Genomic DNA, 12,923 nt, shown 5'->3' with positions numbered 1-12,923 from the left:
TGGTACAAATTTGCAGCCTCCATAACTACCAGACTAGCCGTCATAATTGGCTAGGATATCATCCACACCATTATCCCCTTAAAGTACTAAGTTGGATAAGATTTTACAGCCCTTTAATTCCCTTTTTAAACCCATTGACCTGAGCTCCTAGTTTCACTTGACCACCCCCTAGAGTCTAGGCTAGCTCCTAAAAGTCTTACAACCCTGCAACTACTTTCTCTAATACATGCAAGGATCTATGTAGACAGCCCTATTTAGGTAGGACGTTGTTGAGTTGTAGCCAATGGTGTTGTGCTGTATTTTATTACTTCTATTTTCAGTATTTTGTCTTTGCAATGATCCATGCAGCAATCCCCTTTTAATTGGTGTAAGGCCCAATTGTTGTTTTCAGTCCTATAAAGTTGCATCTTTCTTTGTAACTGTTTAGGTCTATTTGTCATTTTACAATTACCTTTCTTCTCTTGTAGCATACTTGAACAATATTTTAATCATAAAAAATTCTGTTGCAGGGAACATCATCAGCCAACATTGTTTGAGGCTGTATTGTCCATAATGAAGCTTATTCTGGATGAGAAACCAGCTCAACCACTTTTGGATGTTACATTGCTAAATCTTCTGAAGGAGGAAAAGGTATTCATTTAGTGGTTCATTTTCTTTCTACTGGTGTCCTACCTTTTTTTGTTTTGTTTTGTATGTTAAGAGCGGCCTTTGTTCAATTGTAAGGTTGTTCTATTACAGCCATAGGTCAAGATTCAAGACTGAAAACAGCCTTTGCAAAAATATGGATAAGACTGCATATATTATGACCCTCCCCAGACCCTGCAATGGTCCAAACTTCGTGGACTGAGTACTCCAGTTGTATGTTATTCCAAATTAGTTTTATTTGATATGCCTGGAGAGTATCACCAATTTCATTACATATGATTTTTCTCCATCTTGTTGTGCCTTTAGCTGATTTTGACTGTGTCTATTTACCAATACTGGTACTAATGGCTTTGGTGAATCTTTAGTGCTATTGACCAACTTTTCATAACATGCACATGTATATACAAGGCTTATAACTTAGTATCTTGTATTTTTGATTATCGAGTGAAGCCAAGTTGTTACTATACTTCGTTCAGTTGGAGCTGTGTGAGAAGGTTAGGGCAATGGGGTTACAAACTTTCTAACTAATGGAATCCTAGTGCACCTGTTTAATATTAATACATTTTTCAATCTTTTTGCAGGTTAATTTCATGTTGGGTTTGATTGATTGATTCATGTATATATGCATTTTTTTTGTTAGATGTTAGATACTTTACATCATTTGAGGTTGAGACATCATCTTTTATAAACAATTAATATGGTTAAAAATATATATTTTTAGTAAATTATGCTATAAAAGAGAATTTAATCTATAGATATTTGTCATTTAAATTTCTTTTGAAAACCTTCTATTTTGAAATCTTTGTTAGATGTTCCAAATTAGGGTTGTCAATCTATAAAAATTATGCTAGATGCAAGAATGGTTTGAATTGGTTTTCAATTTGCTATTCGATGAACATTAGGGTTATTATATATTCCCTATTGTATTATCATCGCTTTTTTCTTTTAATATGTAAGCTTTGAAAGAAAAAAATAACCAGCCTTGATTCTAGATTTCTAAGACCATGGTCGAAATGTTGAATGTCACTCCAGTCTGACTTTCCCCAAGTTTCTCTCTCCCTCTCTCTTTCTTCTATCTCTTTTCTTTGATTTTTCTCAAGAGTTGAGATTGTTCATAAAAGAGAATAGGTAAAGAGAAGAATTGGAATTAAATTTGGACAAATCTAGAAACCAAGTCAATTGCAGAGATCATGCAGGGAGCTCTTTTTGTATATTTAAAAACATTACAAGTGATTTGATAAAATAAAAAGTTTATGTTCACAGTTGAGCCCTATGTTTTCATTCACAATTGTTGGATAAATTAATTGTTATTCAAAATCTTGTCAAAAAGTGAATCAAGGGTATTTTAGTCACAAACATAACTATCAGTCTTTGATAAGTTTTTTGGGATACCACAGGGGAGGCAAATGGAAGATGTCAATATTTTGAACTAAAAATGACTTAGGTCAAATCTCAGGAGGTCCAAATAAAAATTACCCAATAATATAAAAAATGAACTCATAGTCTAATATTATCAAAATAATTAAAGGTCAAACTGAAAGTTTATATCAAGGTTAATATGACGGTCAATATTAGGATGAAATCCACAGTTGAAGTCAAGGCAAAATCAAGGTCAGGATCAAGGCCAAACAAGGTTAGTATTAAGGCTAGGATGAAGGCCAAAATTAGGGCCAAAATCAAGGACAAATCAGGGTCAGGATTAGGTTCACGGCGGGGCTGACCGGGCAGGCCAAATAGTAATCCCATGCTTGCCCTTGGCCCTGATTCAGGGTTAGAATATTCTGGCCCTAACCTGCCTTCTGGGCCGAAATGTTGAGCCCAGGCCCTATTTGGGCTCAAGGCGGGTTAAGGCCGCCAGAGCCAAACTTGCACCGCTATACCAATTATTTTTGTTTAAATTTAACCACTGCCATAGGTATGCAATTTTGCACCTGGCTATATATATCTAAGATACAATATGGTATGAAATGAAATGTCATCTGATATTTATGTAACTAGATGGAAACCAACAGCCCCCCACCCCAAAACCAAAAAAAAAAAAAAAAAAAAAAAAAAAAAAGAAAAAGAAAAACAAGGAGACTTTTTCCTGTGGCCTCTCCAAGAAGGCTGAACCTGGTCAGGGGCAAATTGGTCATTTTCCCCTCCTTTTTAGAGTCCTAGCAAGTCTAGTTGAATGTAGAATAATTTTGGGAGTCCATGTATACTTTTATTTTGTTATTGAGTCCTTGTTTGTTAAGTTATGAAAGGGTCCTACCCTAGCTAGGAGTCCTAATTAGAGAAGGATTCCTTTTGTTGGGTCCAGAACACTAGTAGGATCCCAAATCTATTTTTGCTTTTGAGCTTGGATTTTTCTCAAGTTATTGAAGAGTCCCAGTTAAGGTAGGATTCGCAAGTTGAGAGGGATTTCCCTTGGTGGCAGTCCACTTCTTACAAGGAGTCTAGATCTACTCTTATTTTGTAAATCCTTGTTGGAATGAGAGTCTTAGTTAGGATCACCTTCTATGTTTGAGTCTTGGTGTGAGTTTATTCATGTATAAAGCCTCTCTAGCTTGTAAAAGACAGATTGGATGATTATTTAAGTTTGAGATTTGAATGCGACAATTTGGGTTGTGGTTTGTGAGTTTCTCAAGGAGAAACCGGCTGCTGCTGCTGTAGTGCGTATTCTGCAACTTTTCAAGTTCATCATCCCCCTTTCTCTACTACAAGTACTATAGTACTACTAATCCCTACCTGCTGCTCACCTCCTCTTCTTCCCTCACCTTTGCAGCCCCTTTTCCCCCTTCTCTCTAGCTTGTGGCAACCCTTCTCAATCCCCAAACCCTAAATTTAAGAAAACCCTAATGTTCTGGAACTAAATCTGAACATGAAGTAACAGATTCAGATTTAACTTTCTTAAAACCCTAATCCTAAACTCTCTAGCCAAACCTAACCCTCAGTCCCCTCAACCTCAAAACACCCCTGGAACCCTAGCCGCAGGGTATATATATAGCCCTAATTAGTTGCTGTCCACCTCTAAATTGCTCTAGAAAATCCAGTTTGCAGGGTGTTTAAAGTGCTTAATTACTGCTGAATTCACTCAATTGATCCTAAAGACTGGCCTTCAATTTGGGGGTTACATCAGATATGCTATTGATACATGATACTTCGAACCTTGGGTATATGGGTCATTTCATAGAGTGATTTGGAATTCCATGCACATATTGTTTGGATAAGTGTTATGATTTTATTACTATCAGTTTTCCTTTTAGCTTTAGGACATGTAATTGGCTGTTAAAGCCCTCTATGAACTCACAATTTTGGAAGAAGAGGTCTTTTTCCAGAAGGAAGGGAGACAAGATCCTAAGTACCATTCTTTCAAGTGCTCCCTTTCCTTTTAGCAAGGCTCCTTTTTGTTTTGAGTTTGCCAGTAAATCCTGCCAAGTTTGGGGAAGGGAAAGAGAAGACGCAGTTGGACGGAAAAACGGAATTATAAGACATCACATGAGAGGAAGAGTGTTGCGTTCAAATCCTCTTCCCCTAATGGACATAGTCAAATTCAAGTGATCAACATTACCAGGAAGGGAAAGAAAAGGTTACCATATTCTGATGAGGTAATGGGCCGACTTGGCTTTAGGGAAGTGATTGATCTGTGGTAACTCCTACTGTTTTCTTGTGTGAAGTCATTAGGATTACACTTATAAGTAGACTAAGAAAGCTGAAGATATAAGAAGTGGATGACCTCAACACTTGCACCACTTCTTAACTTTAATGCATTACACTTGTTCATAGTTCAAATAACAAAGTTCAAATGATAATCCAATCATCAACTGGGGAGTCGAGACTTGAGACCTTACGTGCGAAGCACATAATCTTGTCTCACACATCATTTCGCCTTGGTAATGGAAAGAGAGAGGTATCTTGCTAGGTCTCAGCGAAATCTTGAGAGTTCTACTACTAGAAATATAGTAATTACAAGTAGACCTTTAGAATTACGGAATTACAAATATGTCCAAAGAGCTTGAAAGCTTGGATTACAACTTTGCTCTAATTTATAATTGGTTGGACCATAGAACAAAATTCAGTCGAAACTTGCCAAATTTCCATTGAAATTTCCCATTTTGGGAACCTCGAAACGAAAAACTAGGAGAATGAAAAAATCCAAAGTTTCAATCGAAATCGTCAAAACTTCTCGAAATCTGGTTCAACCCAGCTGAACCAGCTGGTTGTTGAGAAAAAAATTCCCAAATTTTGTGGGAAACATGGGAAATTTCATGGAAACCGGGGAAATTTTGTGGGAACCTGGGAAATTTCGTGAAAACTTGGGAAATTTCGTGGAAACCTGAGATTTTTTCCTGCAAGTTTCATAACTTCCACAAATTTTCAATTTTTTTGTTTCTTTCATGTTTTCCCAAATACCACGACAAATACCCCCTCCATCAGGACTTCCCTATCCAAATTGTGTACCCTCAGATTGGTTATCTGATGCATGTTGATGACCAGACTTATAAAATTGCAGTTGTCGATTACCTTGACAACCATAAGCATAAAATGTCATGGGATGTCTCTATTTATTGGTTGGAGGAGAGGATGTTACATGTATAGTACTACTCAGCTCACAGGATGGATCCACCGAGGCACTCCTCTTGGCACTAAGTTGTACTTTCCTTTTATTGTCAGTTACTTTGTATTTGATGTTTTGAAGTTAGAGATTATATATTGAATCTTATGTACTTAAGTAGTAAAGTTTATAGTTTACTTCTCGGACAACTCTACATTGATATTATGTACATTGAATGACATATCTATATTGATTTTTTTAGCAAAATACATGTGTCAATGTGTTCTTTATACTCTAATTAGCTTAAATGCAGAGTCCCTCCCTAAAATACTCTCTAAAACCTGTCGAAACTTGCATGAAAAAGTCCTAAGTTTCCTCAAAATTTCCCAGTTTTCCACCTAGGTTTTCCATTTTCAATTGGTCGAAACTTAAGTTTCCCTTGAATTTTTTTCTATGGGTTGGACACAAAATAGAACATGTTCTGGGCATCAACTTGTTTTGATAAAAATCTTGAAACAAATAGTGATTAGTACAGTCACTAATCAAGTACAAACACCAATTTTGCTACTAATTAACAAAGTGCTTCCCTTTGCACATTGACTTACAATGTTCAAATACCAACATTTTACTATACATTTGTCATTATTATCATAGCAATCAAGGTGGCGTGGTGACCACGATATTTATGAGTCTTCTAGAGCCCCTTGGTGATAAAAGCGGCCATAAGGTGTTATGAGGACAAATAAATCATTATATTGTTATTTTTTAATATTTATTTGGCTCAAATATCATATAAAAAATTGTATAATACAAAAGTGCTAAATAAATCTATACTAAAAATTGTTTATCACACTACTATGGCAATATTTAATATAAATATGTTCGTCTCTAGGAAATTTGACTAGTCAAATTATTTAATTCTTCGTCGGCCTTCTTTTTATGGTACTAAATAGAGCAAAAAACCAGCTTTCCAAGAGATTCAAGATTGCTTAAATCTGATTCATGTGCTGGTAAAAAATTGTTTGGTGTGCATGAATGTGAATGTTGTGAATATCTCTTTGAATGGAAATACCTTTTTGGACGTCAAAAGAAGTCAATGTTTTACTGTACTTTTTGTTTTTACTTATGTTTTACCATTTTAAATTTGTGAAGTTTTTAGAATTTAGTTTTTAGAATTCAGAAAAACCCACAATTAAAAAGTTGAAGAATTTCTGCTCTTTGATGAAAATCTAGTTTCTTCCCCCCCCCCTCCGTGAATCAAGAGGTTGACCTTTTTCTTTTATTTGATTTCTAACAATTTTTATTGGAGAAAATTTGGTGGGGGGGGGGGGGGGATATCCTATTTATGTATGATTACTTAAATAAATGAAATATATCAGATGATATTGGGCATAAATAAAAGCCAATATAGGATTTGACATCAAGATAAAATAAATAGTTGAGTGAGGTGCCTTGCAAATAAAGCAACCAACTTCCTTGCTCTCAAAGAAATGCTGGATGCCTGGCTGGCACCTTGAAAATTGTGATTGTTATCTTTCAAGAAATGAGGATGGGAAGGAAAAAGAATGTCTTTCCAACAAACAGTTAAACTTTAAAATTCGTAGTTAAATTGGCTAATTCTAGTTTGCTATTCAGGGTGGCCATTATTTTTTTGGTGAATAAATGATCATCACCAAAACTTCAAACAGGGTGAGTGGGAGGTGATGGAAAGCACAAAGCTAATCCATCATGGTTAGCAGGCAGAGAAGAGAAGAATCTAAATCCCATCTAACAACAATGTGCTCATTTGTTGGAGTATCACCAAAAGGCCTAGGGGTTAACATGTAAATTTTGGACTAAGATCAAAACAGAAGTAGGCTTGACATTATTTACTTATGTATTTACTTCTTTAATTTTTTTTGTTAGTCTTGACTCTTGACATTTCTTTAGTTGAATTTTCTCACATTGGATTATCATTATTCATTCCTTGTATTTCATATGGCAACTGGTAAATTGAAATCTTTTTTACTACTTTCTCTGAGAAAACATCTAATGTCAAAGTAACTTATTTGCAGGCTTCTCCTCTTGCTTCTTTTAGGCTTGCTGTTTCTGTCATTCAACATTGCTCAGAGAATCTTGGACCCTTAGTTCAACAATTTTTAACATCTTGTATTTTGGATAGAGACACTATGGGAAGTGAGCTTAAAGAATTTTACCATGAAATAATTTTTGAAATTTACCAGTCTGCTCCTCAGATGGTTCTGCCTGTTATCCCTACTTTCACTCAAGAACTACTAGTATGTCTCTCTCTCTCTCTCTCTCTCTCTCTCTCACACACACACACACACACACAGAGACATACAGAGGCACACTCTTCTTTCTTTTTAATTCTCTTCCCATTTATGTTATTAATTTTTCAGAAAATTGGTTATTTGTGACAATTGATCTGTGTATAGCTGTATGTACAGAATTGTCTAGTGACCTTCCATTGTGTTCACAGGCTGATCAGGTTGATGTTCGTATAAAAGCTGTTAATTTGCTAGAAAAACTTTTTGCACTGCCTGAAGACCACATCACACAAGAACCCCGCCACCAACTATTCAAAGAGTTTTTGAAAAGATTCTCTGACAAGTCTGCGGAAGTTAGAGTTAGTGCCTTGCGATGTGCTAAAACTTGCTACTTGGCGAATCCTTCTGGTGCAGAAGCACGTGAAGTTCTTAGTAGGATATTTGGCAACTCTTTTATTTTTTTTTCCACACTTGCCCCCTTCAACCCTGTGGTGTAATTTGCAAAATGGTTTGATCATTGTCTTTTTTGCTCTTAAATATGAACACACTGATGAAGTGGTTCTTTGGTTTAAACTGCTGGCTTTGTATGAGTGCGCTGGTTGTCTTTATTTTTTAAAGTTTGCTGTTTTCATTAGAGCCACACCATCAAGGTGCATGCAGTCTGAGCTGGTCTGTTGGCAGGTCTTTCTTGATTCTCACTAGTTTTCACAATTTGTGACTTTGACAGCTGCCCTAGAAGGGAGGCTACTAGATTTTGATGATAAAGTAAGAACACAGGCTGTGTTTACTGTCTGTGATCTGGCCAATTCAAATTTGAAACTTCTTCCATCTGAGCTAATATCACAGGCTGCAGAACGACTTCGAGACAAGAAGGTAATTTTAATTGTATAACCTTGCAATCTTCCCTAGATTAGTTCTGAACTCTTGATGTTGATCTTAAGGTGTCTTCTGTTGTTCTAGGTACCTGTTAGAAAGGCTGCCATGCAGAAGTTGCTAGAACTTTATCGGAGTTATTGTATTAAGTGCTCCGAAGGCATCATAACACGTGATGACCACATTGAACAGATCCCGTGTAGAATTTTAATGCTTTGCTATGATAAAGATTGTAAGGACTTCAGGTGTGAATATCAGCATCTTATAACTGGTTAATCTGCCCTAATTATTATGGCATGAGGAGTCCTAATTGATTTTTACAAATTTTTCAGGCCCCAAAACATGGAGGTTGTGCTTGCAGATGATCTATTTCCAGATGCTCTTTCTGTTGAAGAAAGGACATCACACTGGATATCTTCATTCTCATTTTTTTCACCTCTTCATGTGAAGGCTTTGAATTCAATTTTAACTCAAAAGAGAAGGTAATTGTTAGTGGAACTGCCGCTAAAGTAGTATTGTCAATCTTTTGTCTTCATAATTTTCTTCGTGATATTTTTAATTTTGAATGTTTTTAATGCACATTCCAGATTGCAGACAGAGATGCAAGTTTATTTGTCCATCCGGAAAACAGAGAAGGTACTATTTTTCATTTTCTATATTGGTGAGGAATAAATGTGGAAAAAATGTGCATTTTGTGATCTATTCTGTTGATTAAGGGCCTGCACTCATTAATTATATTCGCTAGATTATCATTAGTAGAGTAACAATCTTTTATGTTCCCTGGAGTTCTCACTTCTCAAGTGGCCAACAATTCATAGGTAGGACTTTCTTCCCCATTCTATGTTAGTATTATTGTTTTTTTGTTTTTTCCTTTTTTGTTTTTTGGTAGCCATTTATAACTGCAACTTGAAGGTTTGATCCACCTTTATTCCCAGAAGCTCAAACCATAATATCTTGTGAACTGTGATCTAATTCTAACTCTATGAATCCCATCTTCTTCCATCAAACATAATAACCCTATATTCCTTCTATTCAAAGCAAATGTAGCCTCACCTAAATCCTACGAGGCCATTACCATAGACCTTTAAATTTTAGAAGTTCTCCAAACATTCCCAAACTTGAAAGCAGTTCTGGAACATACTTTATATCAAGTCTACTCTAAAAGCCACATCCTAAATAGACCCCCTAGCCCCATCAAGTAAGCCCTACAGCCCTGTCTGAGACTCTGAAATTGCTCAGAAATGATTCTGTCTTTGTGATCCTGGCTGTTTGCCGCCTTGGCTGGACTGCACCTCCAAGGCTGCATTATTTTGAATTGCTGTTCAATACCTTTGGCACATGCCCTGTCTACTCCTCCGGCACCCGTAAGCATGTCCTTCTCTCCTTAATCTCTGATGCACAGTAGTCAACCTTTTGCCCTTGCCTTTCTCCCTTCTCGCACCCCCCTCTTCTACCCATTTGGACAAGATCACAAGATCATTTGGAATCCCTTGTCCTCGAGTATCTTTAGTTCTAAATCTGCTTGGGGTTTTGTTACAACCTGTGCTACCACCATCAGATGGTATAACCTATTTTGCTTTAAAGGTCTTACCCGCTGTTATACATCCAATGTTTGTGGATCTCTGCTCTAACTAACAACCCCCTGTTTTGGACATTCCCGTTCTTCCCATTTGGTAAAATGCCTTCACTTTCATCTGGCGCTGTTGTAAGAGAGCTTTGCCCTTCACAGTGGGTTTGGTTGGCTAATACTTTTTAGGCAACTATCTATGATGTAGTTGGTGTTTAGGGATATAGCTGGAGATGAATTTTACTAGTTGGGCTTCCAATTCCTTCTCGTTGATGTGATTTAGAAGGCCATTTTTCTTTGATATCAGCTTCAAGCTTGTCTTGATTGACCATGGCTCTCTTTTAGACTCCCCCAGGAACAAGCATATTGTTAATTCTTTGGGGCCTTGATTATTCCATGTCATAGGCCCTATTAGCTCACCCTTTGTATAAATTCTTCCCTTCTTTTCTCTGTTGTACCTTCCATTCAAGATTTGAAATCTTGTTTCGTCTTTATGATTTGGTTGACTGAAACCCACCGAATTACCCAAATTTTGGTGAATTTTCCAAATTCTGGTACATAACCTGCCAGATTCAGTGGGTTTTAAGCATATTTAGAGTTTAGTTCTTCTCAAGCAGCCACATTTTCATGGTTATTTTGCCCCAAACAAACCCACAATCATCTTTTGGATTTGCACTCGTGCATACTAGTATATGGTTGAATCTGAATGCAAACTCACGCATATGCATATATATTTGAAGTATAAATGTATATACATACTAAGCCAAGATTGATAAGGCGACCAAAGCGGTTGGGGCACTGTTACGGTAATCAAAGTACTTAGGACCAAGGTTGGTAAGGTGACCAAAGCGTTTGGGGGCTTCGTCTAGGTGACAAAGCGGCAATAAGGTGACCAAAGCGGTCGGGTAATTTTTTTCTTCAATAAAACTACTTTTAAACTACTTTTTAATAAAACTACTTTATATAACAAGTTAAAAAAAAAATTCAATAGTCACATTCATCCAAAAAAGAAAGCATTTAATAATCATAATTATGAAAAATTATCCAAAAAAAAGAACACAAACATAAGTTAAATTAATTGATCTCATTATTCCGATTTTCAAGTCATTGTCCATTAAATAATTCATTGATTCTCGATGTTGAGTGTGACTCATGCCACATTTTGTTGCCGACAGGCACAGGGTCCGGGGAGGCCGCCCCGGAGCTTGGAGAGGTCGTATGTCACTTTGGGCCTCGGAATTCCTTTTCAATTTAGGACTTGATTCCGAAATGACTAAGCTATTAAATTTATATATGGTTTTGTAAAATAAATTTTGATTTAAAAAGGAAACTATGAAAAAAATGTAAAAAAAGCGGCTGCTTTAGCGTTTAGGCGGCAATAAGGTGCACAAGGCGACAAAGTGGTAGCACTTAGGCGAAAAATTAGCGCGTCAATTAAGCGGTTTTAAACAAAGTGGTTGAAAAACCGCTTTACCGCCTAGGTGGACGCTTTGACAACATTGCTTGGGGCACATTTTTTTAATTCAAGTATTTTATGTTGCACAAATAATATTACAAAAACATTGGTATAGTTTTATTGTAACCTAAACAAAAATTAAAGAATCATAATTATGAAAGATCATCATAAAAAAACCAAATGTAAGTTCATCTCATCCTAATACAAATATACAATAACAATTAGCAACATAATGTAAAACGGTATAACATACGATTATGAATGTGAAAATGAAAAAATGAGAGTATTTTTTTGTTGTATGGGGAAAAGATATGCATGATGTGGTCTACAATACAACCGATTGTTCCCTTGTTGCTCAACTTAAACATCCAAGTTTTTTACTTGACTTTTTTTTTTTTTTAAATTTTTAATTTTTAAATTTTTATTAAATAAAACTAAACGAAGAATTCTCGAATCCAAATCAGAATTTAATTTGTTCGCTTATGTTATCGCTTTTATGACTGAACCGATAAATTAATAGATGACATTACTCCAAATATTTCTTCTTCTAATGATTCCTGAATCCAAAATGAATAATTAGTATATGGTTTTGTATAATAAAATTTGATGTTTTAAAAAGAAATAATCCAAAAAAAGAAAGTTTAGGTATAAAATGTCAAAAAAGTGACCACTTTAGTGCTTAGGCGGTAATGCGGCGCATAAGGCGAAAAGCGCCAGCACCTAGGTGATAAAGCTGCTGGGATCTTGCATGTTAGAAAGGGGTTTATTGCCTAGGTGGTCAAGAAAACCCTAGGCTTGATAATAGTGTTCCAAGCAGTTTAAAGTGGTAATGAAGTTGATGGATATTCTCAAAATCCTGGCTTGGGGCAGAGAGGCACATTCACTATTTTTTTATATTAGTAGATAAGTACTAGAAGAGTAGAAACTTCATATGTGGGATTTTTGTAATACAGATTTAATAGGTTTACTTTCCATATTTGGGGTTTCTTGTTTAGGGTAGATTTGCTAGGATTTTATTTTTTTGTAAGATTCACCCACTAAGAAGATTTAGTTTGTTTTGTATTTGGTAAGTTTTGAATATAATTAGAGCTCTTGTTGTGTCCTAAAAACACAAGTCAATATTTTTCAAACTCTTCCAACATGATATTAGAGCCATTTGTGATCCATTACTGAGCACTATCACCACCGCTACCTCTTTCTCATCTGTTCTCTCTTTACCCTCCGGACTTGTTCTAACCATAAGAAAGAAAAAAAAATGCAGGAACCACCATTCCACCACCATCACAACACCATCGCAAGTACCTATCATAGTTGTCACGGCGACGAGGCGATGCGAGGCGGTTTTAGCTAGTTGGGGCGATGAGTCGACGAGGCGCTTTTGAGGCGGTCGAGGCGTTTTAAGTGAAATTTTTATTTTTTAGTGTACATCTCATACACTAATTCATTATAAACCTATCTTATATATAATAAAAAAACTAATATTAGCCATTTAGCCTACCTTAAGTCATCCATAATACTACAAACCACACATAGTAGGTCCTAAATAAATTCCAAGTATCTTACTACTTGGAGTAGGAA

The 12,923-nt window shown here is 36.0% G+C and overlaps 1 protein-coding gene across 2 annotated transcripts in view; it reads left to right on the top strand.

Moving 5' to 3' along the window:
• The window catches only part of LOC149023643 (ARM repeat superfamily protein), a 121,965-nt gene that overhangs the window by 16,255 nt on the left and 92,787 nt on the right, over positions 1-12,923 (top strand). For both annotated transcript variants that reach the window (XM_089144184.1, XM_089144185.1), the window contains exons 4-10: positions 510-630; positions 7,237-7,458; positions 7,662-7,881; positions 8,177-8,322; positions 8,410-8,567; positions 8,655-8,804; positions 8,910-8,958. In XM_089144184.1, coding sequence (XP_089000310.1) covers positions 510-630; positions 7,237-7,458; positions 7,662-7,881; positions 8,177-8,322; positions 8,410-8,567; positions 8,655-8,804; positions 8,910-8,958 — 1,066 coding nt within the window. The remainder of the gene's footprint in view (positions 1-509; positions 631-7,236; positions 7,459-7,661; positions 7,882-8,176; positions 8,323-8,409; positions 8,568-8,654; positions 8,805-8,909; positions 8,959-12,923) is intronic.

This window comes from Hakea prostrata, chromosome 2 (genome assembly GCF_041222555.1).
Source record: "Hakea prostrata isolate BN-2017 chromosome 2, UWA_Hpros_2, whole genome shotgun sequence".
In the NCBI taxonomy this organism is placed as follows: Eukaryota; Viridiplantae; Streptophyta; class Magnoliopsida; order Proteales; family Proteaceae; genus Hakea; species Hakea prostrata.
Note: the sequence above shows the minus strand (reverse complement) of the source record. Positions and strands in the feature narration are given on the sequence as shown.